General features: G+C 35.8%; 1 protein-coding gene across 4 annotated transcripts in view; it reads right to left on the minus strand.

The window, feature by feature from the left end:
* The window catches only part of LOC136024890 (zinc finger protein 26-like), a 66259-nt gene that overhangs the window by 24730 nt on the left and 13950 nt on the right, over positions 1–27579 (minus strand). For 3 of the 4 annotated variants that reach the window (XM_065700425.1, XM_065700424.1, XM_065700423.1), the window contains exons 4-7: positions 18932–19078; positions 11428–11970; positions 6977–7198; positions 2857–3051 (exon numbers count right to left, since the gene is read on the minus strand). In XM_065700425.1, the coding sequence (XP_065556497.1) occupies positions 2857–3051; positions 6977–7198; positions 11428–11970; positions 18932–19078 (1107 nt within the window). The remainder of the gene's footprint in view (positions 1–2856; positions 3052–6976; positions 7199–11427; positions 11971–18931; positions 19079–27579) is intronic. The other variant, XM_065700426.1, reaches the window with a different exon arrangement.

The raw sequence follows: 27579 nt of genomic DNA on the forward strand, positions 1-27579 counted from the left end.
AAAAAGGCAAAAACTCCGAAAAAAATAGTACGAACCCAGATAAGGTGTACAATCCGGGAAACAAAAACACTTCTATTGAAATCCTAGATATAAAAGAATATAAAACTAATAGATGTTCACGTACTGATTTGTTAAGCTTCGTTCTTTAGCGTCCAGAGCAAAAAAAGGATTTGACTACAATAGCTTTGACATAAATAATCCTAGAACAATAAATAGCTATTTACTATTATACATTCCAGATATAAGGTTAATAGTTTAATTGAATCGCCTAGAGACGCTTGAAAAACTGATAGATGCCATTTTTCCATTATGTCCTTTCTCAAAGGTCATAACCATCATTCATGACCAAGCAAAGGAACTGCACATTGTGCATTAAACACTCTACAAGAGGGAAAGAGGTGGTATTATCAGAGCTAGGATATTTATAAATAAGGATCTAAGACCTTTAATGACTTCGTCAAATGTGGCTGAAACATCATCGAAAAGTTTGGGAGAGAAAATTTGTGTTTGTTAATGTCAACACCAATGTCGTAAAAAAAAGGAAAAAGAATACAGCATTGGATTTTACAATCTTTTCTTAAAATACCAATACTGTAATGCTTAAATGGCTCGTAGAGAGAGAAGCTAAAGCTGACATTAACAAAAATTGTATTTCACTCTTATTGTTTTTATTTTAATTGGACGACATTGAGGGGCTGAAGACTTTGAGGCATCTTCTGTTTGGAGATAATTAGAATATAAAGCTTAGAAGATACAGAATCAGATAAGTTTTACCTCTAGATTAAGAATGCAGCAACAATTTGTTTTTCGTCTTTTTTTAAAGCAAATCGTTGGTTACCATAAAATAGTTCTTTTACAAACAAACTTGCAAATAAAGCCGTAAGGAAAAAGTAAGAGTCTCTACATCTGAAGAATCACAAATTTCCTAACTGTATGAAACCGAAATGAAAACACTGTGAAAGCGTAGTAGCACCGAAAATGGCAAGAGAAAGCAAAGTACCAGTTGCCCCCCACCCCAATAATTTGGAAAAAATACTATTTATTAAGAAGCTTTAAAACTGTTGCTCGTTTTATGTTTCAAATTTGCTCTTTACTTTGAGCAGAAAATGTTTTCTAATTAATCCATGCTCTCTTTTAACATAACAAAGATAAGAAAAATAGGGGTCCATTACACTTGTATATAATATGTTCCACTCTAATATTTTTTCAAAGATACTGCCTTTGAAACCTTGGCTAATTTGATGGCAAAATTGAAAATTTTTCTATGCTTCCTGTTTCTCCACATTTGCTCTTGTCAATTTTTCTGTAATATTTAAGGTGCTTTTACTTCCTAAAATCTATCCGTTCAAGATTAGATTTTCTTGTTTTAAAACTTACAAAAAGTGGAAATAAATACATCCTCTACGTCTGCAAATAGGACAGAAATGTAATCATTGAAGAATAAGAAGGTAGATAAATACAGTGAATATAATTTCCTGAATAAAAAAGAAATCACTGACAAAGAAAATAAGACTTGGTACTTTTAATAATGATATTTGTACTATCACAAGATAGGTCAAATCGGTTGTAGTTTGGTCGTGAAATTTGGTAGAGGGGATTCGCTCCAAGAATCTTTTAATTGTTTTAATTTTTACTTCCAGTATCTAAATGAAACTCCGATTCTCCTATTTGTCATTGAAATGCCAAATAAGCGCTGATAACGTCCTATTCCTTACGTTTTAGATTTACATAATAACCCATAAATGTAGAACAGCCTCTATAATACCATGCTGATTTCTTAAAAGAATTGACACAAATGTGCTAAGAAGAATGTCTGAATTATTCGTATTTCACACAACGCCTGCGCTACTTGTGGGAGATATTTACTCTGCATCAACATACTTTACAAAATGTCTGCTGGGAATAAAATAAAGTGGATTTAAATAAAATATCTATATTTTGATTACAATTTACAATATTTTTTTACATGTATTTGCAGTACTAATCCATTCTCTTTTTCTATTGTTAACAGTTTCATCATCCAGCACAAGGAGACCAAGCTTTGCTTGTGAAAAAAATTATAGACATAAAAACGATATTAAGTGTAACCCCCCTCCACAATGTATACCCCTTCTATACCCTGATTCACACAAAAAAAAACTTTTGTGTGATTTTTATAGAATCCATTTTTTATTTACAAAAATACAAAGGGGAAGGAAATTTTCAAACTCTAGGAGTCAATCGTCCCTTCAAATTGGCATCACTGGCAATTTTCAATTAATTTAAGGTTTCTGCCGCAATGACGCCAAGATTTGTTCAGATTTTTGGATATTCTTTGTCAAAAATTTAATAATTCCAACTTTATTTTTCGAATACTTTCAACTTTGAAATGGTCACTATTTAAATGTGGGGAATATGTCAAAATAAAATGTTACACAATCTGTGGTTTGGCCTACGAACTTATAAAAACAAATTTCTAATCTCAAGATAATTGGACCTATTTTGGGCTGTATTTTCAAGAAAATTTTTTAATCCATTTTCTTATGCATTGACGTCGTCTTAAGCCTTGAAGAAATAACTTTACCCGATGTTCTAGCATCAGAAACTCCAGAATCCATTTTTTTTTATCGTATTACTTTTGAAAACTGCAAAATTAAAAGATTCAAATAACATAGGGAGACAAAGCCAAAATTCTAGGGGGCAAAATCAGATAAATTTGAAGGAAGGACGGGGAGGGAAGGCTTAAAAATCCCCAAAAAACTCATTATTAGGCCTATGGCTTGGCTTATCTTGAGAAAACAGCCTTTTGGAGCACTCTATTGAATTGGTATCCCTGCATCTCCTCTTTGCTCATCTGTTTTAAAATGAATGTCTTACCTTCGTCACTAATATCATTTATTTCGTATGGTTTACTTCCTCTGAGATCAGTCTTTCCTTGGTCCTCTTGCTTTTCACTTTCCAGCATTAGTTGACTGAAGACAGGAGAAAGCTTTACAGTATCCAGAGCCATAGATGCAGAGGAAATGTCCATATTCTCCGTTTTGACAGTTGTGAGCATATCAGCTGTGGTTTCTGCAATTGTAAAACATAAGGTGCTTAGTTAGAAAATTAATCGACCTTGAAATGTCTATTATCTTTCTTTTTTGAACAAGTGCGAATCAAACAGCTTATAGAGAACTAAGCTTGAAGCGAAGTCTTTATGTTATAAATTTTTTTTTTCTGTTAAATTCAGAATGAATACTTATTTTTAATAAGTTTCCTCTACAAGTCGTGGAGTCTTAGCAGGACTCAGTGCCATGCATTTGTCAATGAATGTCTTTTTTTTCATACATCTTATAATATCCTATTCCCAGCTAAGTTCGCAAATAAATCATGAAATAATAGTTTGATGTTATTATCTACAACCAGAAACTATGGCATTGTCTAACAACATTTTACTCAGAGGGCAAATTTTTTATACGAATCAAGTTAAAGGCGAGGAACACGAAGGACTTGTTAACTACTCTTTGATTTTTCGTTAATACAAGCACTCAGACACAAAATGACTATTTTTTCCCAATCATTATTATATTAAATTATTATTATATTACATATTATTGTATTACATATTATCATTATTACATGATTTATATCATTAGTTTTGGGGTTTGAGCAATCCAAACTAAAAGAAGAGTGGAGGGGTATCCTTCATTTAAATTATAAAAAAAAATTTGGCCTTATTTTGTGCCATTGATTCCCCTCCCCGAGTTAAAGATCGTAAACTCAATGCTCGGTTGACAAACATATTCAGCACTATAATTGCTAGGAAACATGTAAAAAAACCTCATCGATGTCACCCAAAATTTCAACATCAGAAAACTCCAGTTGGAATTCAACTCTATACTACTACTGCAAAAAGACTTAAAAAATATTCAAATAGAATTAATACCGTAAACCGAAATTAATGTTATAAAGCTGAACTAGGGATTCTTTAACGGCTTATGGCAAAAGAGAACTTCAATTTTAGCATCACATAAGATATGAATTTATTTAAAAATAACTAGTGTATATGGATATTGTTTTAACAAGGACTTCTTTAATATATATGCTACTGTGCATGTGCATGATTGAAGTGAAAAATATAAAAAGAACATAGACAAAACAAAAGATGAAGAATCACAGCAAAGGAAAATAAAATTCCAACAAGGAAAGTTATTTTAATCCATGCAATGGAAACTTTCATCTATCATGTCCAGCCGGTGTGGTTCTGGCACTTATTTAGAGGAAAAGAATCAGAACAACATAACTAATAAATAATATAAGAGTATATAAAACAGATCAATAAGCTAATACGGAAACAAACAAGAGCTAAGAGCTCATATGGCACTTGTGACGAGGCAAGAAGAGCTAAGAGCCAAGAGCTCATATGGTATGAGCTCTAACAAAATTCTAAAAATCAATAGATTGATTTAAAAGGAAAATCAGAGGCTTAATGCCGGTCAGGATTTAAAATAAGAGCTCTGAGTCACGATGTCCTTCTAAATATCAAAATTCATTCAGATCCGATTACCCACTCGTAAGTTATAAAAACCTAGTTTTTTCGAATTTTTCCTCTCCCTTTAGCCCCCCAGATGGTCGAATCTGGGAAAACGACTTTATCAAGTCAATTTGTGCAGCTCCCTGACACGCCTACCAATTTTCATCGTCCTAGCACGTCAAGAAGCACCCAACTCGCCAAATCACTGAACCCCTCCCCCCAACTCCCCCAAAGAGAGCGAATCTACTACGGTTACGTCAATCACGTATCAAGGACATTTGCTTATTCTATCCACCAAGCGTCATCCCAATTCCTCCACTCCAAGAGTTTTCCAAGATTTCCCCCTTCAACTCCCCCCAATGTCAAAAGATCTGGTCAGGATTTGAAAAAAGAGCTCTGAGACATGAATTCCTTCTAAATATCAAATTTCATTAAGATCCGATCATCTATTCTTGAGGTTAAAAATATCCCAATTTTCACATTTTCCAAGAATTCCGGTTTTCCCCTTCAACTCCCCCCAATGTCACAGGATCTGGCCAGAATTTAAAATTAGAGCTCTAAAGCTCAAGATGCTTCTAAATATCAAATTTCATTAAGATATGGTCACCCTTTCGTAAGTAATAAATACCTCAATTTTCAAAATTACCCTCCCCCACTCCACCAAAGAGAGCAGATCCGGTCCGGTTATGTCAGTCACGTATCTTAGACTGGTTTTTATTCTTCCCATCTAGTTTCATCCTGATCTCTCCGCTTTAAATATATTCTAAGATTTCCGGTGCCCCTCCCCCCCCCAATGACGCTGGATCCGGTTGAGATTTAAAATAAGAGATCTGAGTTACGAGGTCCTTCTAAATATGAAGTTTCATGAAGATCCGATCACTCCTTCGTAAGTTACCCCACCCAATTGAGCGGATCCGTTCCAATTATGTAAATCACGTATCTAAGACTTCTGCTTATTTTTCCCACCAAGTTTCATCCCGATCCCTCCAATCTAAGCGTTTTCCATGATTTTAGGTTCCCCCACCCCAAACTCCCCCCAATGTCACCAGATCCGGTCGGGATTTAAAAAAAGAGCTTTGAGATACAATATCCTTCTAAATATCAATTTCATTGAGATCCGATCACTCGTTCGTAAGTTAAAAGTAGGCCTACCTCATTTTTTCTAATTTTCAGAATTACCCCCCCCCCCCATACCCCAAAGAGAGTGGATCCGTTCCGGTTATTTCAATCATGTATCTAGGACTTATGCTTATTTTTCCCGCCAAGTTTCATCCCGAACCCTCCACTCTAAGTGTTTCCCAAGATTTTATGTTTCCCCTCCCAACTTCCCCCCTCCCCAATGTCACCAGATCCAGTCAGGATTTAAAATAAGAGCTCTGAGACACGATAGCCCTCCACACTTCAAATTTCATTAAGATCCGATCACTCGTTCGTAAGTTAAAAATACCTCATTTTTCTAATTTGTTCAGAATTAACCCTCCCCCCAACTCCCCCAAAGAGAGCGGATCCGTCCCGGTTATGTCATTCACGTATCTAGGACATGTGCTTATTTTTCCCACCAATTTTCATCCCGATCCCTCCACTCTAAGCGTTTTCCAAGATTTTAGGTTCCCCCCCCTCAATTCCTCCGAATGTCACCGGATCCAGAATGTCCGAATGTCCGGATGAGACACTATATCCTTCCAAACCTCAAATTTCATGAAGATCCGATCGCTCCTTCGTAAGTTAAAAATTCCTCTTTTTTCTATTTTTGTCTGAATTAACCGGTCCCCCCACTCCCCCCCCCCGGATGGTCAAATTGGGAAAACAACTATTTCTAATTTAATCTGGTCCGGTCCCTGATATGCCGGCCAAGGTTCATCGTCCTAGCTTGCCTGGAAGTGCCTGAAGTAGCAAAACCAGGACAGACAGACGGACAGACAGACAGACAGACAGACCGATAGAATTTGAGATCGCTATATGTCAGTTGGTTAATACCAAGTGCCATAAAAAAATAAACTAAATAACTCATTGTGCCCATACCGTTCCTTACTAAGGTAACGCTATTGCGCTGTCAATGATATTGACATGTTTGTCAGGGAATTTCGGCCAATCAAGTGTTTAGACATCACTGTCACGTTCAATTGTAACGTGAAGCAATCCAATTGGTTTCCTAAAAGACACATTTTCACGTTGGTCTAGCATCAGTAACTCCAAAATGGCTTTTTATTTTTATTGTGTGATTTTAAAAAACATTTCAAAAAATTCCAAACTGAGAAGACCAAAACAATATAGGCACAACATATTCCTGGGTGTGCAATCAGAAAAACTGAAAAGAACGACGAAGAGGGAAGGGTTAAAATAGAATAAAAGTTTTTTTATTTGGACTATAGTTTTAATTATCTTGAAAAAAATAATAATAAAATCACCAGAACAGACCCAACGGGAAAAGAGATCTCTGCCTCACCTCTCTATTCCGAAATGTTAAAATGAATGTCATACCTTCGTCACTTAAATCGTTTATATCAGAATCAGAAAATTTATAGTAGAGGGTATTGTTCTTCTTTCGTCTGAACTCTGGTTTTCCTTGATCATCTTGCTCCTGATTATCCGGTATAAGGTGATTGAAAACCGGAGAAAGTTTTGCAGTATCCGCATCTGCAGTTGTAAAAGAAACCTCCATATTTTGCGTTTCGACAGATGGCAGTATTTCAGCTGTGGTATCTGTAATCATAAAACACATGGTGCTTAGTTAAAAGTATTCAACCCTGACACTAAGCTTTTCTTTCTTTTTTTTTTTTGAACAAATACAAAATAAACAGCTAATAGAGAGCAAAGTTGAGGCAACGTCTATCTGTTATCAAGCAAAATTCATTACATATCAAAAGGGAAAAGCAGCACAACAAGGGTGACTCATCTTCAGCATGAAGCTCTTAACTAAATTGATGATATCTTGTTAAGATTAATGCAATAACTTAAGAAGGATACACAAGACTAGCATTTCCACCACATGTAAATATTTCGATCAGATTGTGTTATCTATTAAGAAATTTAGACTGACCAGTGAAAGCATTCTTATTTGCAAGCGCTCTCTTGACCAAAAGCACATTAGAAAGTTCCTTTAGACAACACTTTTGTGATGGTTTACATCTATGGTTCAATGAGACACCTTCTTTAAAAGCAAGATACGTGGATTTGTCTTCACTGAGCGTCAATTTACTTGGATTCAGGTATGTTTGAATTCATGTATCATTGAAATTAATCTTGAAGTATGGGTAGTCTTGACAGGCCATTACCGGGATTTAGCGTGGGTATAAATCAACCCTTATTTGGCGGAAGACAAAAGCAAACATTGAAAATGTTTCTGTAATTTTCAATGCGTCAGGGAAATATAATGAAGATGTAAATGATGAAGTATAAATATTCGGAATTGATGCTTATTTTTAATAGATCTCCTACTCTAGTCACACTTTTATGGGGATCAGTGCCATGTATTTGTTGGAGAATATTGGTGTTTTGTTTTAATACTTCTTAGAACATCCTATTTACTGCTAATTTAATAAATAATTCATAAAATAATACTTAATGCTGCTGTCTGCAGCCAGAAACTATGGCCCAGTTTACCCACAATTTAATCAGAGGGTAATACTGTATGTGACTTGAGTTTTATAAAATAAAAAAAAAATTGAATTTTAGTTTAAAGAAAATAACTATTTGAAAATAGTTCAAAGATCCCATAATAAAACTCTGTAGTCGAAAGAGCACCCCAAGAGCACAGGGGCAAATATTTTAAGTTATGCCCTAGGGCCTATAAGGTTTTTATGCGAGGGTTTTTAAAAAAGTTCAAAATATCAGTAAGCGAATTACTTATTACGATGCTAATTTTTAGACTTAGAGATGCTTTAGATAAGGTTTTAAGAGAAAAATATTATGATTTTAGGAAGGGAAGAGAATGTGTAAACCAAATTTTCACTCTTAGATTAATAACTGATAAGGGAGGCATTAAACCACGTTAGTCTTCGGTTTTATAGATAATTAGCAAGCGTTTGAGTGCTCAAGAGCTTCAGTAAAGGTCCTTTCTTTGTATGGTATACCACAATGCAAGATAAGCACATGTAAGTGATTAGTACTAGTTACGGAAATAAAATTGCTGCGGGTAAGGTAGGAAATGCCGTCAGTAGCTGTTTCACATTGAAGAGCGAGTTAAGCAGGGTTGTGTTTCTATCCCCATTTCTAAGGGTCATTTTTATGGACTTCGTCCTACAGAGCACAGCAAAGACAATGGGATAACACACAAACAATTAGGGAGATAAAATTCTTCTAGACAAACTGTGCTGATGATTCAAGCATCCTAGATGAAAATATTGGCGAAACGACTGTAATTTTGGACGATTTGAAAGTTTTAGCTGCAAAAATAGGTTTAAAATTAATGTAGAGAAGACAGAGTCATTATAACTAGGAAAGTAAAGGTGAAGAGTTGATGCTGGATAAAGAGAAGGTCGATCATGTTTTATCAAGGTTCATCGTTTTAAGAAATGAAAAAGAAATACTTTGAGAAGAAGTTTAAGGAGGTGGAGGGATGCCCTAGAAAGACTTGGGGATTAATAAAAGAAGGGGTTGAATTAAAAACAAATAGTGTTCCCGTTAAATTAATTAGTGCAAAGGGTGAGACTATAAAGTTGGAAGATGACACATGTAAAGATTTTCAGAGTTATTCTTCAAATATTGGTCCAAATCTATCTATGTCAATTGTGCCTGATATTAGTGATCCGACGCGTGATTTTTTACTGAGGGACCCGATCGATATCTCTCTTCATCTTAACCTTGTAACAGTTGATGAAATTAAACAAATTATTTATGGGTTACGTAGTCTGGTAGTGATCAAATCACTTTGAAAACTCTTTAGTTTATATTCCATTTTAAATCTCAAGTTTTATGTGAATTAATTAACAAGTGTTTTCGTCAAGGTAAATTTCCAAATTGTTTTAAAGTTGCCCATGTAACCCCAATTCATAAGGGTGGTATTACAACTGACCCAAGAAATTACAGACCGATATTACAACTGACCCAAGAAATTACAGACTGATAAGTATTTTACCCACGCTTTTCCACATTTTAGAGAAGTGTTTTAGTACTAGAATAATGAGTTTTGGAGGATCATAAGTTACTGGTAGAGACACACTTTGGGTTCCGTATAAAAAGAACACCGGAACAGGCAATGATTTATTTAACAACTATTATCAATGAGGCATTAGATAAGGGTTTAAAGTGTTAAAGGTTATGGTGGACCATGAACTTCTTAAAAAGTGCATGTATGGTCGGAGGGGAAAAGCGTCGAATTTCTTCAGAAGTTTTTTAAGTAATCATTTTCAGTATGTTCAACTAAATGATTCTTCTTCAGGAGAAAAACTGGTTTTCCGCAAGGACCAGTTCTTGGTCCTATATTATTCTTGATATTCATAAATGATTGACCAAATTGTCTAAATAATTTATATGTAATTATTATAATAACTATATGTAAACAATGATCAAAGTTTGTAACTTGAAGCACCTCCCACGGGGACTGTGGGGGAATAAGTCATCCCCAAAGACATAGTTATTAGGTTTTCGACTAGCTGAACAGAATGGCTATTTCACAATTTTGATCCGATTACTTTGGGGGAAAATGTGCGTGGGATGGGGCCTAGGTGCCCTCCAATTTTTTGGTAACTTAAAAAGGGCACTAGAACTTTTAATTTCTGTTAGAATGAGCCCTCTTGCTACAGTCTAGGACCACTGGGTCGATACGATCACCCCTAGGAAAAAAAAACAAAGAAACAAATAAACAAACAAATAGACACGTATCCGTGATATGTCTTCTGGCAAAAAATACAAAATTCCACATTTTTATAGATAGGAGCTTGAAACTTCTATAGTGGGGTTCTCTGATACGCTGAATCTGATGGTGTGATTTTCGTTAAGATTCTATGACTTTTAGGGGCTGTTTCCCCCTATTTTCTAAAATAAGACAAATTTTCTTAGGCTCGTAACTTTTGATGGGTAAGACTAAGCTTCCAGGACCGTAGTCCATAGAGCATTGAGAATTCGAGCATTTTTCGAGCATTAATGTGTCTTATATGTTCAAAACAAATAATTTTCCGATGCTGTGGCCCTTTCCTACACCACTGCCCCCTTCTGAGATTAAACCCTGCGTATATACACAGTAATGAGTAATCAGAAAAATAATTCCGTAAAAACAAAATTACGAAACAATGTTTATCACCCTGATTTCATTGATGGACAGAGGAAAGAGATGTTTCTCAACTAAGGAAATGAAAATAAGTGCATTCAGATTTTTGTTTTTCCACAACCCAATAGTCAGATAAAACTCAAATGCAACTATCTTTTCTAATGAAAGGAGTTTTCAGGAGTTTTTACGCAAAGGAGTCTTCAAGAATCGATAAAAGTTTATACAAGTTCTTTTGAAATACAATTCCTATTGCGGATTCTGATACTTCGTTCCATGATTAAAAATCATAAATTACATGATTAGAACTTAAATGATAAAAATATGCAATGAAACTCGGAAATGCAAGTCCATTAAGCCCATCCGAGAGCAAAAACGATAAACCAAAGGGGCCAGCAGAAATTATGACGAATAATTGAGGTTTTATAGAAAAAGAAAACCTAATAGGAGTCAAGCCCATAGTGTTCTATAAACTCAACTATTAAACTGTGGCGGCCTACCGGCAAATTCTACATTGCAAACATGCTTATATTGTAATTTTGAAGATCAAAATGATATAAAGAAGTAATAAAACTTTCACTAACATGGCGAGGCTCAATTATACTTTCAAAAGGTGTAGTGCCAATTCTCAGTGTATATATTAGCATATTAAAGCAAGTATAAGCTATTTCGAAGATTAGATTAACTTGAAATCACAGTGAACATTACAACAGCAACAAATAAATACCTTGACAGTATCCACCAATGTTGGAATTGAAAAAAACTTCTTGTTTTGCCTTTTTATTGCTTCTCTTGCATTCATCATAAGCAAATTTAAATCCATTAATATCCTCTGAAATATGCTTCTTCACAATTAAATGTTCCTTTATATTGTTAACATTCGGACATAAACAAATGGGGCACTTCTTTTCTTTATCAGCTTCATGTTCTATATAATGAATGGCAAAATCTGAGTAGTTATTTATTTCTTCACGGCAAATTTCACAGATAAATGACAGCCCTGTTTCACAGTTAGTAGACTTATGCAGTTGTAAGAAATATAAAGTATTTTCGATCTTTCCACAATCACTACACCTCCATTTACCACAACAGTTTTCTTCAATAGTGAGTTTCGTTAGCTTTTCTATTTCAACAGTCGTTTTTAAAGAAATTTTTTCACGTGGTTTTGATTGGTTGGATACACTAGTCAACCAAATAGTTTCTCCAGTACTTGATATACCCTTAACAAGTCCACTACGTTTCTTCCGAGAACGACCGTTACGAATAGAGCCTAAAAGATCAGAGAAAAATGTAAGGCAATTGACCTTTCAGCTGATAGTGATTATTAATACACCCACCAAACAGTCAGATTCCAGGCGAAAAAGGTAAAGAATAAAAAACACTGTTATGAATAGGTACAATATATTATCTATATTTGAACTTTAGAACCTTCTGGCTTTTGCATTATCTCCCCCTCCCCTCCCTGGTCAAATAGCCATATCAATTATCGCAAAAATGAAAGGGGCACTTCGTTGAGGGGGTGCCAGAAAATCTTTCCTAAGAATTATGAGGAGATAACCTCAAAAAGTGTGTTCATAAGTCGTAAAATTTACAGGAGGTCCTGAAAAAAAAAAAAAAACCAAAAAAAAAACGAATGCAACAATTAAAAGGTTTCTGAACTAGAAAATCCTGATCAACGGATTCAGATACTTTAGTTACACTAAAAAATATACAAGTAACTTTCATTCCATATTCGAAGTATCATAGGCATTACTTAAGTAAAGAAGAATGTTGACACAATGTATTTTTTTTTGGTCTTAGACCAGGGTACTTCATAAAAAAAAAAACGAATGCAAACATTAAAAAGTTTCTGAACTGGAAAATTCTGATCAGCGGATCCAAATACTTTAGTTATGCCAACAAATATACAAATATCTTTTAACTTTTATTCCATATATAAGTTAAGAACGATGTTGGTACAATGTAGTTTTTTTTTGGTCTTAGACCAGGGCACTTCGTATCGAAAAAATTGTCGTAGAAACTTCAAAAAGGGCTGATTCGATTGCAACTTGAAACGGCTAGTGCCCTTTTTAATAGTCGAAAGTGACTGGAGGACACGCACACCATTTCCCCAATTATATCCAATCAAAATTTTGAAATAGCTGTTTTGTTCAACGTAGTTAAAAAATTCGGAAAGTATATCTTTGGTGATGACACCCCTCCCCCACAGCCCTCAGGGTGAAGGTTGTAATTTATGCCCTGGGGACACATAAGGTGTTTATAGAAAGCGTTGTCGTAGGAACTTCAAAAAGGGCGCATTCGATTGGCAATTGAGAATGCCAGTGTCCCTCTTGATAGTCGTAAGCAATCTGAGGGCAAATGCCCCCCACGCCCACCATTTCTCCAAACACTTCCGATCACAATTTTGATATAGCCACTTTGTTCAACGTATTAGAAAAGTCTGGAAATTACGTCTTTGAAGATGACAACCCACCCCCCACCGTCCTCAGGACAATGGTTTTAAGTTATGCCCTTGGGGCATATGAGGTTTCTTTTATAGAAAGCGTTGTCGTAGAAACTTCAAAAAGGGCTCATTTGACAGAAAATTAAGAGGACTAGTGCCTTTTTTATTAGTCAAAAGTGATCGAAGGGCAAATGCCTCCCCCACCCACGCCCATCATTTCCTAGAACACTTCCAATCAAAATTTTGAGCAACTCATTTTGTTCAACATAGTTGATAGGTCCAGAAATTATGTTTTTGAGGATAAAAATCCCCCCCCCCCCCACACCCAGCCCTCAGGGCGATGGTTGTAAGTTATGCCCAGGGAGCATATAAGGTTGTTAAAGAAAGCGTGGTCATATGAACTTGTGAGGGGGCTCATTGGATTGGTCATCAGAAGCTCTAGTACCCTTCATAAGAGTCAAAGTGATCGGAAGGCAGTTACCCCCCCCCCTTCTTACACACACCCGTCGTATTTCCCGAAATGCATCCAATAGAAATTTGATAGCCATTTTATTCAAAATGGTCTAAATATCATGTAAAGAGGCTTTTGGGGTTGAAACAAACCCCCAGAGCCTGGGGGCAAAGATTGGAAGTTATTCCCAAGGGGCATTTAAGATTTTTATTGAAAGGATGGTTGTATTAACATTGAAGGAGGCTTATTTCGTCAAAAATTGGAAATTTTAGTTCCCTTTTAAGAGTCAAAAGTAATGGAGGGCAGAAAGCCCCCTCCCCCAGCTACCCCTCTTTACCAAACGAATCTGACTAAAACTGTGAGATGGCGATTTTGCTCAAAATAGTCCAAAAAACATACAACAGCGCCTCTAGGGTTGACACAACCCCCCAGTGCCCTGGGGATAATGTTGTAAGTCATGCCCTGGGTGTATACAAGGTTTTTGTGGAATAGGTGGCCGTATAAACTTCAAATGGGGCTCATTTGCTTTGAAATCGGAAGTTATAGTGTCTTTTTTAAGAGGCAAAAGTGATTTGAGAGCAACCCCCCCCTCTCACGCTTGTCATTTCTTCAAAGACGTCCAATCAAAGTTTGGAGATAGCAAATTTGTTCATTGTAGTAGAAGCGTCCAGAAATTATATCTTTGAGGAAGACACCCCCATAGCTCCCAGGACAAGGGTTGTAAGTTATTCCCCGGGGGCATGTAAGGTTGTTATAGAAAAGGTGGTCGTATATACTCCGGAGGGGATTCATTGGACTAATGTAATCAGATACACCGAAAAAAAATTAAGACCGTCACTTTATTCAAAATAGTCCAAATATCATTGTTCATCGTAGTTAAAGGGCCCCGGAAATTATGTCTGTGAAAAAAACGAGCCCCCCTCCACCCCCTACAGCTCTCAGGGCAAGAGTTATAGGTTATGCCCTGAGGGCTTATAAGGTTCTTATAGAAAGGGTGGTAGTATATACTTTGGAGGAGACTCATTATATTGGTAATCAGAAGTTCTAGTTCCCTTTTTAAGAGTAAAAGTGATCAGAGAGCAGGTACCCCCCCCCTTACACATACACAAACACGTCGTGTTTTCCCGAGATGCATCCAATAGATATTTTGAGACAGGCCTTTTATACAAAATTGTCCAAATATCATATAACAAGGCTTTTGAAGTTGATAAAAACCACCAGAGCCTAAGGGCGAAAGTTGTAAGTTATGCCCCTGGGGTATCTAAGATTCTTATGAAAGGGATGGTTGTACAAACTTTAGAGGTGGCTCATTTGGTTGATATTGGAAGTTACAGTTCCCTTTTAAGAGTCAATAGTGATGGAGGTCAACTAGCCCCCCTCCCCAATTGTGCAATTGAAATTGCGCAATGGCAATTTGGTTTAAAATAGTCCAAAGAACATATAACAATGCCTCCAGGGTTCCAACGACCCCCCAGAGCCCCAGGGCAATGGCTTTAAGTTATGCCCTGGGTGCATATAAGGTTCTTATGGATGTATGGTCGTATTAAATTCAGACAGATCTCATTTCATTTTAAATTAGAAGTTATAGTGCCCTTTTTAAGAGTCAAAGTGATTTGAGATGAACCGATACAACAATTTTTTCAGCAGTGTTGAAAAGCACAATAATTATGTGTTTGGGGATGTCACCCCCCCCCCTTCCCCAAGGCCTCAGAGCAAGGGCTGCATTATGCAATTTGTTCATTGTCTACACATAATATGTGTTATTGAGAAAAGATAGACATCGTTGACTACTACTTTCCCAAATTACGAAGGGCATTAAGATGAGTCTATCAGGGAATGTTGAGGGAAGTGTTGGACTAAATCATATCATGTCATGCGTATATGGGTTTTCAAAAGGATGTAACTCAGGAATGACTGAGTATGATAAGTTGGAATTTTCAGGAAATGATAAGGAAGATGATCAATTAACCAAAAAGGCAATATTTGCACACTACTACAACTACATCTACTGCTAACACAAGTACTATTACTTACTATCACTCAAACAAATACTTATTTAGCGAGTACTACTAAGGCTGAGGATATTGAAAAAAATATCTGAGGAAACGTTGAGGGGAAATTTGAACTAAATCGAAACATACTATAGGTATACAGATTGCTGATACGCTCGCATCAGCAATATTTTTGGAAAGGCTTTTCATACCAAGAGGAAACTTCAGGAACATCATGAGTGGGATGTTCAGTTGACCAAAGGTATAATTTACCTGTTACTTCTACTATTGATACTGCTGATACTACTGTTATTAATAATAAATATGCACTATTACTGCTACTACTGTTCCTACTGCGACCACTACAACTATGATAATAGTACAATTAAGGCTACACGTATGAAGACGAAAATTAAACAGAATATTGAGGGGGAACTTGAACTAAATCAAAACACACTGCTCATGCAAATTGTAAAAAGAGCGTATCTCAAGAAAATTGTTTAAGTTGAATCTTTCCAAGAATACTTAAAGGGAAAGATCAATTGACAAAAAGGTAATATATTCATGTCACTATTAACACTAATACAACTGCTACTTTTACTTATGCTACTACTACTACTAAGCTACACCACCTACTACTTCAATTGCAATAATTTTAGCTTAGAGTATTAAGGTGAAAAGGTCGTCAAAAGGCCGTCAAAAGCGCACATATTGTTCTAACAATATTTTTGGAACGGTTTAACGTGTCAAGCTAAAACTTCCGGGGCATCATGAAAGCGATGTTCAACTGACGAAAAGGCAATAAGCACATGTTACTACCGCATAATAATACTGCTGCTACTACTGTAAAATTTCAGAAATTTTTAAATTTTAAAATTTTAGAGAATATTGATGACAAATTCATTCTAATAAAAGAGACTATGTGCATTTAGATTGTCAAAACAGCGTAACTTAAGAATTGGTTTGTGTACTAAGTTGGAACTCTCAGAGAATACTTAAAGGGGAAGATCAATTCACCAAAAGGCAATATGAGCACACTACTACTAATACTACTGCTACTGCAACATTTACTAGTTCTACATCTACTATTACTATTGCTCCAATTACTACTTCTATAGGAACTACTTGTAAGGTTAAGAGCTTTAAGATGAAAATTCCAGAAAAGCATACGAATATACAGGTTAAAAAAGAGCAAATCGACAATATCATAGCAATGGCTAATTGCATTAATTTGAGTGGTTATACTACTGCTGGGACTACTATTACAACTATGCCTAAGGGTATGAATGTGAAATTTTCAGAGAATATTTCTAAAAATTTCTGTTGTACGGATGACAACCTGCCATTCGTATCCAGGTTGTCAAAAAGGCATATCAGCATAATCTTAGGAGCAGTTTCGCATATGAAATTAAAACCTACAGCGCTTCTTGTAGTGGACGTTGAACTAATCAAAAGACAATATTAGCATCATAACACAACTGCTTCTATTCCTACAGCTCCTACTACTGCTACTACTAATATTATTGCTTCTACTACTACTGCTACTAAAACTGAGACTACTACGATTAACTCTACTCCTGCTGCTACTACTATAACTACTGATACTACTAATACCACTAATAAATCTAAGGGTATTAAGGCAAAAATTTTGGGTAATATTTCAACTGTATTGAAATAAATTGAAACACATTTTGCCCACATAGGTTGTCAAGAGGACGTATCAGCAATGTTTCAGGACCGGTTGATGGTATTAAGTCAAAAATTTCATCGTGTATTGAAGGGAATGTTAAAAAAGAGGTGCTATGTGCATACTGCAACTATTGCTACTACTGCTACTAAACTATTATTACTACACAAACTAAGGTTATTAAGATGAAGCTTTCGAGGAATATTTAGGCAGATACTGAACTAAATCAAAGCGAACTATGATCATGTAGATTGTCAATAGGGTGACAAAGCAATATCACATAACGGATTACATTATCAAGCTAGACCTTTCGGTGCAAGATCAAACAGATTTTGAACTAGACAGAAGAAACTATGTGTATACTTTTGATACTACTTCTACGGTTACTCTGACTTATGATACTTAAGGGCATTAAGTTGAAACATTTGAGGGGGAGTTTCAATTAAACGAAAAAACTATACGCATGCAAGTATTAAAAGGGCATATAAGCAATATCATAGGCAGCACTGCTCAATCATAGCAAGTAATATCATTGATATTTTAAAGGTGCTAATTTGGATGGAAATTCAAAGTTCTGGCACCCTTTTTAAGAATCAAAAGTGATTGGAGGCCAATCAGTCCTCCTCTTTAGCTCATAATTTCCCAAACACTTCCAATGAAATTTTAAGATAGCTATTTGAGACAGAACGGTCTTGTAACTGTACCTCTAGGGCTATTGTATAGGCCAACCCCCCCCCCCCCCCCAGAGCTATGCAATTTGCCCATTTTGTTTAAAAACTAAATGTTGTGTTAAGATGAAATCAAAATGCACTCTATGAGGTGTCCTAGCCGAGTAAATTGGTGCGCTGGATTTAGGATCCTTAGTCTGAGAGGGCGAGGGTTCGAATCCTAGTTTACCCAATTATTTAGTTTGGGAAGGGGGTCGGTGGCGTGACTCTGTAAGCTCAGATAGAGTCGACCCAGCTCTAAATGGGTATCTAGAAAAATCTGGGGAAGGTAAACAGGAAGGGTGTGCGAAAGTACAGGATGGTTAGCCCCCAACCTCTCGTTGCACTTCCTCGCTGAAGTGCCAAAAAATGGAAACCAGTACCGCCGGTACGGGACTGTAAAGTCCAATGCCGTATTCTTTACCTTTTTTTATTGTGTTAACGCTCATTGCCAATAAAGCATCTCAGCAGTATCCCAAGAACGACTTAGGATATTATGTTCAAACTTTTGAAGCTAGTTCTATTGCTATTTCTGTTCTTAAAACTTAACCAAATCAAAAGACTGTAAGTGTGTCCAAGCTGTCAAAGATCAGAGATAGATCTTTTTAAAAAAGGTATCACGTTTTCTATTTCAGGTTAACTAGAAGAGGTATAGTAGTGATTAATATTCTTAAAGAATATAAATTCTTAAATTCTTCAGGATACAAGTTGAAACTCAGTTTCAAATTTTCCATATGAAATTGTAATCTTAAGCTAGAGATCCAAAATATTTTCTCTATATTCTTTTCATATGAAAAACATTAAAATTCCATTAAAGAAAGAATCACGTCACGTTTCATGAAGACTGAGACCAAGTGTGTCAAAATACCAGTTTATGCTATTTGATTAAAAATAAGCCTAATGTAAAAAAAGGATAGAAACACTTTTGCATTCTCTCTATTTGGAAGCATACCTTCTTCATTAAATGTTAAAGAGCCAACCAGAGCCTGAGATAAGTTACATGAACTGCTCTTAGGAGTGTCCAAACCATAGGATGGATGAGAAAAATTTGAAACTTTCATGGATTCATCATTCTTAATTTGCAAAGGATCCGCGATTTCTGAAAGATAGTATGATTGAAAGACAAAAAAAAAAAAAAAAAAAAAAAAAAAAAAAAAAAAAAAAAAAAAAAAAAAAAAAACTACTGAATGGCAAGACAAAACGTTTAATAAACTATGTAATGAGACCTTTGTTGCATTCTCTCAAAGGAGAAGCCTTGGCTTGAAATACACCTTGCTTGGGCTTTTTTTTGCAAATTTAAAACTTTGGAAGAATTTAACATTAAAAAAAAAAATTAAAATTGCTGGCCAGCTGAGTTTCATCTTTGCCAAGAGAAATTTTACTTTCAAGATGTTGCACGCTCGTATTTTGAATGGGTTTTGTTTACGTTCGTTACTTATCCAGAAATTGTACAAAATCAAACAGTTCGTGGTAACGAACTGTAGTAAGGAGCGATCCGGCTCAATAGGAACCAAAACTCTAAAAAATTGAATTTTGATATCAATAGCTACATCAAAAGAATCGCATTTTAATGCTGATTTTAAATATATAAGTTTCATCAAGTTTAGTCTTAGCCATCAAAAGTTACGAGCCTGAGAAAATTTGCCTTATTTAGAAAAATAGGGGGAAACACCCCCTAAAAGTCGTAGGATCTTAACGAAAATGACACCATCAGATTCAGCGTATCAGAGAACCCTACTGTAGAAGTTTCAAGCTCCTATCTACAAAAATGTGGAATTTTGCATTTTTTGCCAGAAGACAAATCACGGGTGTGTGTTTATTTGTTTGTTTTTTTTTTTGTTTTTTTTTTTCCCCAGGGGTCATCGTATCGACCAAGTGGTCCTAGAATGTCGCAGGAGGGCTCATTCTAACGGAAATGAAAAGTTCTAGTGTCCTTTTTAAGTGACCAAAAAAATTGGAGGGCATCTAGGCCCCCTCCCACGCTCATTTGTTTCCCAAAGTCAACGGATCAAAATTTTGAGATAGCCATTTTGTTTAGCATAGTCAAAAATCATAATAACTATGTTTTTGGGGATGACTTACTCCCCCACAGTCCCTGGGGGAGGGGTTGCAAGTTACAAACTTCAACCAGTGTTTACATATAATAATGGTTATTGGTAAGTGTACAGACGTTTTCAGGGGGATTTTTTTTTGGTTTTGGGGGTAGGGTTGAGGGAGGGGGCTATGTGGGAGGATCTTTCCTTGGAGAAATATGCCATGGGGGAAAAAATTCAATGAAAAGGGCGCAGGACGAATGTGGTCACGTTAGAAAAAAACGTCAAATTAAGAGCTTAACATACAATGCTGGGTGTTCGGAGCCTCTCTATTATGGAGTATAATTTGAAAATAACACAACTATACGAGCGATAAAACATATATACCACAACCATAACTCAACTAACGAAAGAACTGCTAAGAGATAACACAACTATAAAGCGAAAACAGGTGAAAACTAACGGGAAAATAAACGAACTAAGAGGTGGAAGGGGCCCTGAGAAAAAATATAATCCTTTTTCAATTTTGAGCCTAACTTCCGCAAAGGAGTAATAATGTCAGAAGCCCCGAAATACCGAATTATTTTCTTTTCAAACAGTTCGTGGTAAGGAACTGTAGTAAGGGGCGACCCGGCTCAATAGTAAACGAAATTCTAAAAAACGGAATTTTGATGCTAAAAGATACATCAAAAGAATCGAATTTTTACGCTGATTCTAAATATATAAGTTTCAATTAATTTAGTCTTTGTCATCAAAAGTTACGAGCTTGAGAAAATTTGTCCTATTTTTGAAAAAAGGGGGAAACATCCCCTAAAAGTCATAGAATCTTAACGAAAATCACACTATCGCATTCGGTATATCAGAGAACTCTATAGCAAAAATTTCAAGCTCCTATCTAAAAAATGTGGAATTTTGTATTTCTTGCCAAAAGACAAATCACGGGTGCGTGTTTATTTTATTTTTTTTTTTCCCAGGGGTCATCTTATCGACCAAGTGGTCCTAGAATGTCGCAAGAGGGCTCATTCTAACGGAAATGAAAAGTTCTATTGTCCTTTTTAAGTGACCAAAAAAATTGGAGGGCAAATAGGCCCCCTCCCATGCTCATTTTTTTTCAAAAGTCAACATATTAAAATTTTAAGATAGCCATTTTGTTCAGCATAGTCAAAAACCATAATTACTATGTCTTTGGGAATGACTTACTCCCCCACAATCCCTGAGGGAGGGGCTGCAAGTTACAAACTTTGACCAATGTTTACATATAGTAATGGTTATTGGGAAGTGTACAGACGTTTTCATGGGGATTTTTTGGTTTGGGGGGTGTGGTTGATGGGAGAGGGTTTTGTGGGAGGATCTTTCCTTTGAGGAATATGTCATGGGGGAAGAAAAATTCAATAAAAAGGGCGCAGGATTTTTTAGCATTACTATAAAAAAACAATGAAAAAATAAACATGAAAACGTTTTTTCAAATGAAAGTAAGGAATAGCATTGAAATTTAAAACGAACAGAGATTATTACGCATATGAGGGGTTCTAAAAATACTTTAGCATAAAGAGCGAGGTATTTAGGAGGAGATAAATACCTCGCTCTTTATGCTAAGATATTTTTAGTGATTTCAACTATTTATTCTACGGCCTTTTTGATTCAGGGGTCATTCTTAAAGAATTGGGACAAAACTTACGATTTAGTGTAAAGAGCGAGGTATTAACGAGGGTACAAACCCCCTCGTACACATAATAAAAATATAAGAATATAAAAGTTTGTTACGTAAGTTAATTCTTAAGTTACGTATATTTTTTACTAATAAAAACGTTCGTTGAATATTAAAAGTTCTAGTAGCCTTTTTAAGTAACCGAAAAATTGGAGGGCAGCTAGGCCTCCTTCCCCACCCCTTATTTCTCAAAATCGTTTGATCAAAACTAAGAGAAAGCCATTTAGCCAAAAAAAAAAAAAATTAATATACTAATTTCATTTCAATAATTTATGTGCGGAGAGCCAAAATCAAACATGCATTAATTCAAAAACGTTCAGAAATTAAATAAAAAAAAACTAGTTTTTTTAACTGAAAGTAAGGAGCGACATTAAAACTTAAAACGAACAGAAATTACTCCGTATATGAAATGGGTTGTCCCCTCCGCAGTCCCACGCTCTTTACGCTAAAGTTTTTAATTGTTTTAAAAAGTAGAATTGTGGCAAAGAATCAAACTTTAGCGTAAAGAGCGTGGGACTGCGGAGGGGACAACCCATTTCATATACGGAGTAATTTCTGTTCGTTTTAAGTTTTAATGTCGCTCCTTACTTTCAGTTAAAAAAACTAGTTTTTTTTTATTTAATTATCATAAAAACTAATGCATTTGTTTTTTTTCTACAGGTATTGGAAAATATTTGATATGCACACTTTTGGTTTTGTTTTCTAATTATCAACTTCTAATTACCAATTCAATGAGCCCTCTCTGACGTTTATACCATCGCCCTTTTTATATAAACCTTATATGCCCCTAGGGCATAACTTGCAACCCTGCCCCTGATGGCCCTGGGAGGGGGTTGTCATCCTCAAATACCTAATTTCCAGACCTTTAATTTACGTTGAACAAAATGGCTATCTCAAAGCTTTGATTGGATGTGTTTGGGAAAATGATGGGTGTGAGAGGGGGGTTAGATACCCTCCAATCACTTTCGAATATCAAAACGAGTATTAGCCCTTTCAATTCCCAATGGCAGACCGGATGTCCCTCTATTTCTTTCTGCAAAGGCAGTTTTTCGTCGGGTCTTTCCAGTTTAGTAATTTCTCTCTCTCTCCTTTGTTTCTGTTTTCCCTGTTTTCCCTTTTCCTATTGTTTCTCCGTTTTGGAATTCTTTCCTAATTGACATATCTCTCTCCTATTCTTTTTTAAAATATTTTCAGGAATCTTCTTAACTTTTAAAGTCTTTGTTTATTTGTCTTTTTTTCTGATGTTCTAATGTCAACTTGGTCTTCCCTGTTTCTCTATTTTCTTGGTTTCTATTATTATAACTACTACCAGTCTTTTTTTTTTACTGTAGTCTAGTGTTTATTCTCCTTCATCTTTATTTCAGATTTATTGTTTGACTTAGGGTATTATTTAAGATTCTTTTAGTGGTTTATTATTGTGTTCTTTCTGAGCCCCCTCCGAAGTTTATACGATCACCCTTTCATATAAACCTTATATGCCCTGGAGCATAACTTACAACCCTTGCCCTGAGGGTTGTGGAGGGGGAGTGGGGTTCATCCTCAAAGACATAATTTCTGGACCTTTCAATTAAGTTGAATAACACGACTATCTCAAGATTTTGATTGCACGTGTTTGGGGACATGTTGGGCGTGAGAGGGGGATTAGTGGCCCTCCAATCACTTTCGACTATTAGAAAGGGCACTAGCCCTTTCAATTTCTAATTGAATGAGGCATTTTCAACGTTTCTACGACACCTCCATCGATACGACCTGGTCCTAAAAAAAAATAAATAAATAAGTAATACATTGTACCCACATCGCTCTTTACTTAGGGAGCGCTAATGCACTGCTATGATTGATCATCTCCCTAATCCTTTCGTGGGATACAAATTTATATACTCAGTCATTCCTAAGTTAAGCGCTTTTGACAACCCGCATACAAACAAGATGTTTAGATTTAGTTAGACACTCCCCTCAACATTCCCTGGCTCATCTGAATGCCCTACGTCTTTTGGAAAGTAAAGATCAAATATGCTAACAGCATGTTCCCACATGTTTACATTTGTCCATATGCAAACCGCAGAAGAACTGCCTAACTTAAAGCCCTTGCCCTGAGATCTATGAGGGGTTAATATTACCAAAGATATAATTACTAGACCTTTCAACAATATTGAACAAAAAGCTGCCTCAAAATGTTGCTCGGATGTGTTTTGGGAAATGATGAGCAGGGAGGGCTAGCTGGCCTGCAATGAGTTTTGACTACTAGAAAAAGACAATAGAACCGTCAATTTTCAACCAAATGAGTCCCAACCGTGGCCTATACGATCACCCATCCCATAAACACCTTATAAGCCCCCCCGGGCACAACTTACAACTCTTGCCCCCGGGCTCTCGGGGTTTTGTCAACCCCAAGGCGTCGTAATATTCCCTTTAGACTAGTTTGAACAAAATGGCTATCTAAAAATTTCTATCAGACGCGTTTGAGGAAAATAGAATGTGGAGGGGAGGGATTAGTAGCAATCCGGTCACTTTTAAGTCTGAAAAAGTGAACTGGAACTTCTGATTTTCAATCGAATGACCTCCCTCTGAAGTTTATACGAAGGTCCTTCCTTGAAACCTTATATGTTAATAATAGGCAACTATTATAACTTATAGCCCTTGCCCTAAAGGTTGTGTGGGTTGAAGATCCCAAATAGATAATTACTGGACCTTTCGACTATGCTGAAACAAATGGCTATCTTGAAATTTTGATAAGATGTGTTTGGGGAAATGAAAGGCGTGGGGCCTAATTACCCTCCAGTCACATTCGACTCTTAAAAATGAGCACTAAAACTTTCAATTTCCACCCAAATGAGTTTCTTTCGTACTTTCTACGAGAATATCTTTTATATGAAGAGCCTTGGCCAGAAACAAACAAAATAATAAACATTATGCCAACTGCACTGCCTATATTTAAAAAATTTTGAAAAACATAAGATAATTGAAAGTTCGTCAAAAGAACAGAAATAATTATCCTAAATGTTGACAGTAAGTCTAGGCAAAAAATTAAAAAATTTTGAAGAACATAAGATAATTGAAATTTCGTCAAAAGAACAGAAATAATTATCCTAAATGTTGACAGTAAGTCTAGGCAAAAGAATACACCCAAAATTATCTTTTCCATCTTTTTTTTTAACAGCAGATTTTGGAATAATTACAAATTTTAGTTGATTGGCACCTGCGCGAAGATTACAATTGGTAAGCACGTGGAAAAGTACAAGTTAAAGTAATCAAAATTGTAGGTTTGAATGACAAGTTTGTTCAAATGCTAAGTAAGTTTAGTTAGGATAAAAAGAAGTATTTTTTCTTTAGTTTTTAATCTATTTAATTCTCAATACGATAAGAAAAATCATACTGGCATTGGAAAATTCTATGTGCCTTAAAAGGGGTATTGCATCAAAATCCTGAAATGGAGGAATTTTCAGAAACCAATATAATTTGGTCCTTAGCCTTTTTTTACCAGTTTTTTTTGTTCAATTAGTAAGAATTAGTTACATGTACAGGCATTGTGCACGGGGGCGGGAGCAGTTAAACTAGAGGTTATTCTGAAAACCAATTGGATGAAACTGTCTTGACACAAATAACGCAAAGAAAGTGTAGAAGTGTTCAGAAGCTCTATAGACCAAGGTGGAATACCATCGATGTGGTCCGAAGCGATTCTTGTCCCGATCGATACGGTGAACACTCAAAACCGGAAAACTACTGACCTGTGTACCTGAAATTACTAGTCAGTAAGCTTTTTGAAGAATACATAAGAGACAGGATATTGAATTACTTCCTTGAATTACTGGACACTCCCTAATCAAATCATCCAGCTTCTTTTTTTTGCAATCCCTTCCCATGAAAATAAAAATCATTTATGCCTTCCAATTTAGTTTTCTTTTTATGCTACATATCCTCTGCAAACACACTCATTCATCTAATGTAAAAAAAAAGAAGAAACAAAAGGAGAAAGTCAAGTATATCCCCTTCCATTTAGTTCTGTTTCCATCTCAGCATAGGATTTAAAATAAACACACGTTCATTTCTCCTTTTGTTGATTGCAGTGACAATGGATGGCTATATTGCTCCTATTGACTTTAATACCTATTGACTTGTTTTACCAAGCATTTCTTTACTGTCCAATGTGTCCTTCACAATCCTATCCTATACACTTCTAAGAAACACTTAAAAAAAAAAGAGGCCAAGTGTGTCATGGGTCCAAAAGGCCGTCTAATTTAACAAAGCATGTCAAGACCATAAAGTGTAATAAAGTAGATGTAAATGTAGTTTTAAAATGTGGGAATATTACTCGAAATAGAATTCTGTATGAGATTGAAGATAATCTAAAGAATTGTGCACTATATTTCCTCAGAAGTATCTTATTTTACCAATTTTACTTATTTGGTTTTATTTAACAGTAATTTTACGACTGTAGGTTCAAACCCCTACCTCTTCCCTAGATACAGGCTTGCAGAGGCATTTCAGGGTATATATTTGAACATTTGAGGGGTTTGACAAATTTCTTTTCTGACTCGAATGAATATTACATTAATATAGAGGTTAAATTCTGCTTCTGAAAACTATCTTGATATTATGTTACTTAGAGAATTTACTATTTATTTATTAGGAGGAAGATATTAAACAGGATTATCATGATTTGTATATTTACTAGGAATGGACTCTTTTAGGGGGTCCTGAGATGCAACTTTTGCAAGAGTATCCATTTTATTTGGAAACATGTTTGAACAGTGAGTCAAGTCGCATAGTAGCCAACTCTTCTGTAAATATAGTGTGGTAGTTATTTTTAAGTTGTTATACTATAAATTTTCTATTAGAAGTTTATTCAAATACATTAAAAGAATCCTTTGTAAGTTTGTAGTTAACAACACAAATTAGCTAGTATAAATAAGAGTTCATTTGATGCGTTTTTTTTTACGCTTTCATAATTTAATAACTGCTTTTGGGGTAAATAACATGGTGAGCACTTAATGAACTTAAAGGGCTAAAGACAGTCTGTAGTAACTAAAAGTTTAAAACCTATTTCTAAACAAGAGCTAAGAGCTCATATGGCACTTGTGACGAGGTCGGAAGAGCCAAGAGCTAAGAGCTCATACGGTATGAGCTCTAGCAAAATTCTAAGAATCAATAGATTGCTTTAAAAGGAAAATCAGAGGCTTTGTGTCGGTCGGGATTTAAAATAAGAGCTCTGAGTCACGAGGTCAAGCTAAATATCAAAATTCATTAAGATCCGATCACCCACTCGCAAGTTAAAAATACCTCAATTTTTCTAATTTTTCCTCTCCCTTCAGCCCCCCAGATTTTCCAATCGGAGGAAACAACTTTATCGAGTCAATTTGTACAGCTCCCTGACATACCTACCAATTTTCATCGTCCTAGCACGTCCAGAAGCACCAAACTCACCAAAGCACTGAACCCCACCACCTAACTCCGCCAAAGATAGCGGATCCGGTCCGGTTATGTCAGTCACCTATCTTGGACTTGTGCTTATTCTGTCCATTTAGTTTCATCCCGATCCCTCCATTCTAAGCATTTTCCAAGATTTTAGGTCCCCCCCCCCCAACTTCCCCTTCGCCGGATAAGGTCGAGATTTAATATAAAAGCTCTGAGACATGACATCCTTCCAAGCATCAAATTTCATCAAGATCCGATCACTCCTTCGTAAGTTAAAAATACCTCATTTTTGTGCTTATTTTTCCCACCAAGCGTCATCCTGATCCCTCAGCTCTAAGCGTTTTCCAAGATCTTAGGCCTCCCCCCCTCAATTCCCCCGGATCCAGTCGGGATTTAAAATAAGAGCTCTGAGACACGATAGCCTTCCAAATTTCAAATTTCATTAAG

The sequence above is a fragment of the Artemia franciscana genome, chromosome 3 (genome assembly GCF_032884065.1).
Source record: "Artemia franciscana chromosome 3, ASM3288406v1, whole genome shotgun sequence".
NCBI classification, from domain to species: Eukaryota; Metazoa; Arthropoda; class Branchiopoda; order Anostraca; family Artemiidae; genus Artemia; species Artemia franciscana.